Source organism: Austrofundulus limnaeus, unplaced genomic scaffold (assembly GCF_001266775.1).
Source record: "Austrofundulus limnaeus strain Quisiro unplaced genomic scaffold, Austrofundulus_limnaeus-1.0 Scaffold380, whole genome shotgun sequence".
Lineage (NCBI taxonomy): Eukaryota > Metazoa > Chordata > Actinopteri > Cyprinodontiformes > Rivulidae > Austrofundulus > Austrofundulus limnaeus.
This window is the reverse complement of record NW_013952782.1, coordinates 394,802-400,139: the sequence shown is the minus strand read 5'-3', so window position 1 is coordinate 400,139 and position 5,338 is coordinate 394,802. Positions and strand designations below refer to the sequence as shown.

The 5,338-nt window shown below is 45.2% G+C and overlaps 1 protein-coding gene across 1 annotated transcript in view; it reads left to right on the top strand.

Moving 5' to 3' along the window:
- Positions 1-5,338, top strand: part of ninl (ninein-like) — a 109,538-nt gene that overhangs the window by 83,075 nt on the left and 21,125 nt on the right. The window contains exons 17-20 of the mRNA XM_014023609.1: positions 2,737-2,864; positions 2,948-3,085; positions 3,252-3,939; positions 3,992-4,599. Coding sequence (XP_013879063.1) covers positions 2,737-2,864; positions 2,948-3,085; positions 3,252-3,939; positions 3,992-4,599 — 1,562 coding nt within the window. The remainder of the gene's footprint in view (positions 1-2,736; positions 2,865-2,947; positions 3,086-3,251; positions 3,940-3,991; positions 4,600-5,338) is intronic.

The following is a 5,338-nucleotide window of genomic DNA, read 5'->3' as shown; positions in this document are numbered from 1 at the left end:
ATAATATAAATGTCTGATTAATATTTAGACCTACAGAGTGTAAAATAATATAAATGTCTGATTAATATTTAGACCTACAGAGTGTAAAATAATATAAATGTCTGTTTAATATTTAGACCTACAGAGTGTAAAATAATATAAATGTCTGATTAATATTTAGACCTACAGAGTGTAAAATATTATAAATGTCTGATTAATATTTAGACCTACAGAGTGTAAAATAATATTATAAATGTCTGATTAATATTTAGACCAACAGAGTGTAAAATAATATTATAAATGTCTTATTAATATTTAGACCTACAGAGTGTAAAATAATATTATAAATGTCTTATTAATATTTAGACCTACAGAGTGTAAAAATAACAACAAGATGAAGCAATAAGGTTCACAAAGCAGTTAGAGATGAAAAGGATTGTAGACATGATGTTATACGTCTAAGCTAAGGTCTGGATGTTAAACCTTATAGAATGAGAATATATTTTTACCAAAGGAAATATCTGCTGCTTCTATCAGTTAAGTGGATACAAGCAGCCGAAATGAGCTTCCTCCGGAGGGTGGGCCGGACTCAGCCTAGAGACAGGGTGAGGAGCTCCATCATCCAGGGGGAATAGAGCCGCTGCTCCTCCACATCGAAAGGAGTCAGTTGAGGTGGTTCAGGCATGTGATGCCTCCTGGACGCCTCCCTTTAGAGGTGTTCCACATGTCCCACTGTTAGGAGGTCCCAGGGCAGACCCAGGACTCGCTGGAAGGACTATGTATCCTCTCTGGTCTGGGAACATGTCAGGGTCCCCCAGGATGAGCTGGAAAGTGCCTCCAGGGAGACAGAGAGGGTCTGGGTTTCTCTCCTGGACCTGTTGCCTCTGCGACCTGACCTCGGATAAGCAGAACAAAATGGAGATGATTGATTAATTAACAAGAGACCAGGTTAAAACCTATAAGTTTTGGCAATTTGGAGAAGATGTTAAGGTTTTGGTCAGATTAAGAATTAGTCATTTTATTACTGCAGAAGGAAGAGCCTGAGCTATTACCCAGGATTGACCTGTGAACCATTGTGTGAGGCCTTTAAAAGGTACGGTTACATCTCACCCAGCTGTGGACAGGCATGTCTCAGAGGTGGGCAGCTTGGCTGGGGGGTCCTCACCAGTTCAAGGACTGCCCACAGGTCCTCACGTCGAGCAGGTAGCAGCTCCGTTAGGGGACGGCTTGGCTTCCTGTCACAAAACAGCAACGACACTCCAGCCAGGGAGTCAGTAAAACAGTGACATATTCCCTGTGTGCGTACTGGACATAACAAAAGGTAACCAGGTCTCTGTCAGAAAAACATAACCCTTCATTTAGAGAGAATATTGTGTTTACAGGATAGAGTGACACTGTGGTCAAACAGACATGCAGCTCTGCTCAGGAGAAAGAAAAGAACAGTTACATTTACAGTGATCTGAAAATTAATGACGGTTCAGAAATAATAATCATACTTGAAATAAAAATATCTTTAAAAAAAGGACAATCGTAACAGAAAATGTTGATGATTATTTCCTTTTGTAACAGACTGTCATGTCAGCATTATCTGCACACAAGGTCAGGTTATCAAAAGTCAAATAGAATTTGTCTCTAAGAAATCTTTTTCAGAACAAAGTGCAGTTGATAAAGGAGACATGGGGTCAGTGGTGGGCACCAGCCCGCTAAAGTGCAAATCCACTAATTGCGGACCTAAATATTTCATTTGTGCTTTAGCGGACTTACTAATTTTTATAATTCATAAGCGGATTTGCGCTTTCTAAAATTAAAATGCAGTACTGCTAATAACTAATTATCTACCAGTCATCATTATGTTGAACAGCAGYAGGTATGACTGTCAATGAATCACAACATGTGATCTATCCAACAGCACCCCTCCCAGATAAACACACTTATTGTGAAGGTATACATCCTGCTGACTGTTGCTTTGGGTCACGCTTCTGATTTCCCACAATGCTTTGTGTCTGCTTACGTAGCAGGAAGGCAATGTTTAGAACTCCCTGTCCCAGTAAAAACAGTAAACGTTTGTAATCCATACTAAAATTTTGTATGTATTGATTTATTTTACTTTACAATCAGAGCTCCTTTTAAAAAAAATAAAGTTTAAACGCTGGAGCTCAATACTTGACGTAATTGGTCGAAGCAACGGGGTTAGAGACTCAGAAATGATTTAAAGATGTTATGCTGATGAAGACTGACATCTAGTGGTCAACTGGAGCAACTACATGGAAAACTTTAAAATCCAAGCTCTTATTTTGAAGTAAAGATAGTTTCCTGTTCTCCGTGCTTTCGTTTCCCATCACAAATCAAATCTGTCATGTACCCAGAATAAACCAACAACAAACAAAAGAAAAAGACAAAGCAGCAGCCAAACTAGCAATCCTCAACAACGTTTTAATTTTTACACCAGGAGCTAAAGGTCTGTTTCAGGAAATCACATCCCCAGCTATCGGTAGTTGTAGAATTAAGTTGTAAAAGGATTCATACACCGCTAATTGGCAGTGTTGTACATATATTTTACATGAATTATTGCCAGCTAGTAAGTGTCAAATTGAACTTGTGCTTTAAAATTAGCTTCTGCTAGTTTTTCTATGTCATAAGCGCTTTTGAAGTTGCGGAGCTAATTTTTGGATTAGCACTGTCCACCACTGCATGGGGTCATGTCAGGGGTCAGTCGTTCATGCTCCATAAATCTTATTTTTGACCCTGTGTAATCAGCTGGAGATCAGCGAGCTGGAGGAGCAGAGGAATCAGGCGGCGCAGCAGGTGAAGCAGCTGAAGGAGAGTGTGGACAGACTGCAGACTCAGATCCAGAATGGAGGAGGAGGAAGGAGCATGGAGCGGAGGTGAGGACAAGCTTCTGCGTTTTCTGGTCTCTGATTGGTCGATGAGCCTCTCCTCATAGTTTCTGTCCTTTTCTCTCTCTCAGGATGCAGTGGGAGCGGGCCGAGCTTGAGCAGAACTTTGCCAGAGAGATCAGTAACTTGGTTCAGAAACTGAGCAGCGAGAAGGACCAGCTGGAGGCGGAGCTAAAGCTGAAGATGGACCAGGAAGTGATGCGTGTCAGGTGGGTGGTGACATCACAAGGTTAGGGTTTTAAAACCGGGAAATGGGAGGGCTGCTGAATATGTGTCTCACAAAACAACAAACAAACAAACAAACAAGCAGACAACCAATAAACCTTTGCAGATAAAGAATATTTTTCTGTAATGTGAGCTGTGTGCTGTGAGCAGGGAGGAGTCACAGCACCTCCATCACTTCCACCAGGAGCAACAAAACCTCAAGACCAGGATGGAGCAGGAGCTGTGTGCGCTACAGGAAGTCCTGCAAAGTGTCAGCCAATCAGAGAGCAGTGTGAAAGAGGAACTGGAGGAGGCTCAGAGGAGGTGCTCGGAGCTGGAGGCCCGTCTGGAGGGAGGCTGTTTTCACCTGAAGGAGAGCATCGCCTACCTGGAGACTCAGGAGGTCCAGAACCAATGTCTGGTCCCAGAGAGGAGCAGCATGGAGGAGGAGCTTCAAGTCCAGGTAGAGCAGTGGGGGGAGGAGCTTCAAGTCCAGGTAGAGCAGCAGGGGGAGGAGCTTCAAGTCCAGGTAGAGCAGCAGGGGGAGGAGCCTCAAGTCCAGGTAGAGCAGCGGGGGGAGGAGCTTCAAGTCCAGGCAGAGCAGCGGGAGGAGGAGCTTCAAGTCCAAGTAGAGCAGCTGGGGGAGGAGCTTCAAGTCCAGGCAGAGCAGCAGGGGGAGGAGCCTCAAGTCCAGGTAGAGCAGTGTGGGGAGGAGCTTCAAGTCCAGGTAGAGCAGCAGGAGGAGGAGCTTCAAGTCCAGATAGAGCAGCAGGGGGAGGAGCTTCAAGTCCAGGCAGAGCAGCAGGGGGAGGAGCTCCTAGTCCAGGTAGAGCAGCAGGGGGAGGAGCTCCTAGTCCAGGTAGAGCAGCAGGGGGAGGANAGAGCAGCAGGGGGAGGAGCTCCTAGTCCAGGTAGAGCAGCAGGGGGAGGAGCTCCTAGTCCAGGTAGAGCAGCAGGGGGAGGACTCTGTCTCTGAAAAGCTGGACCAAAGGAGCAGCAGAGAGGCTGGTCTGCAGGAAGTTCTGAAGCAGGAGCAGAACCGGGCCTGTCTGCTCCGGTCCAGTCTGGCAGAGGAAAGGAATGAGGTGACCCGTCTGGACCAGGAGAAAAGGATCTACGTCCGTCTGGTGGACCAGCTGTCCACTCAGGTTGTGGAGATGGAGGAGGAGATCTCATCACTCCGGGACCACCTGAGAGGTCTCAGCTTGCAGCTTAATGACACTGCAGACCTGGTTCTGGACCTCCGCAGGCAGCTCAACTCCAAAACCAGTGAGCTGGACCGCCTGCGGGTCCAAGCTGCAAACAGGAACTGGTCCTTTGAGAACAAGAACTGTGAGCTGAAGCAGGTCAGGGAGCAGGTCTTCCTCCTGCAGCAGGCTCTGCAGGACTCCCAGAACCAGCTCAGAACCCACCAGGAGGACTTTGACAGGGACAAGAGGAAGATGGCCCAGCAGCTGATGGAGCTGGAGAAGCTGGTCCTGGATCTGGAGGACGTGATGGAGATGAATGCTCCTCACAGGTTTGTGAGCCAGAACCAGAACAAGAGCCTGGTCCTGATCCTCGACTAACCTCCGTCTGCTAGAACCAGATAGACTAATTCAGTCTGGTTTACTGCATGAAACCAAATAAATCTCCCACAATGCACTGCTGCATCTGAGTCACAAGATCTGCTGCATGAAACCAACCAATCATCAATCAGTCATCAATAACACCACATGTCCCAGTCCTCTGATCTGTCTGTCCAGACTAACTCTAATCTTCATCAGAATGTCTCTGTAACAAACAGGAAGTTCACTTTCTGTCCTGAGCTGTGGAGCAGGGCTGTTCACATAAATCGCTCCAGGGGGCTTGCACCTGAGGGGTGGGGGGCTCAGTATAATAGGTGAAGTAGAACCTTTTTAAATTTGATTATTTTGTAGCATTGAATCATCAATGTTAAATTTATAAATGATTAGAAATATTTTTATTATTAAATTAAGTAAGTGAAGATAGTTTTGGGGGTGGGCTCATATGTGGGCTGCCCTGCTGTGGAGGATGTGTTCAGTCCTGAAGGACTCAACTGCTCTTTACTCCTGGATCAGCTGAAGCACATTCAGTCATACTGGATCATTACATATTAGAGTTTTAACATTCTGCTCATTGAATTTTTAACAACAAACAACTACACCCACCATCTATCACTAACAAAAAGTCAGACAAATTTAATAGATAAAAGAAATAATATATAATTGTATTTGTAAATGCATACAGTTCCATAC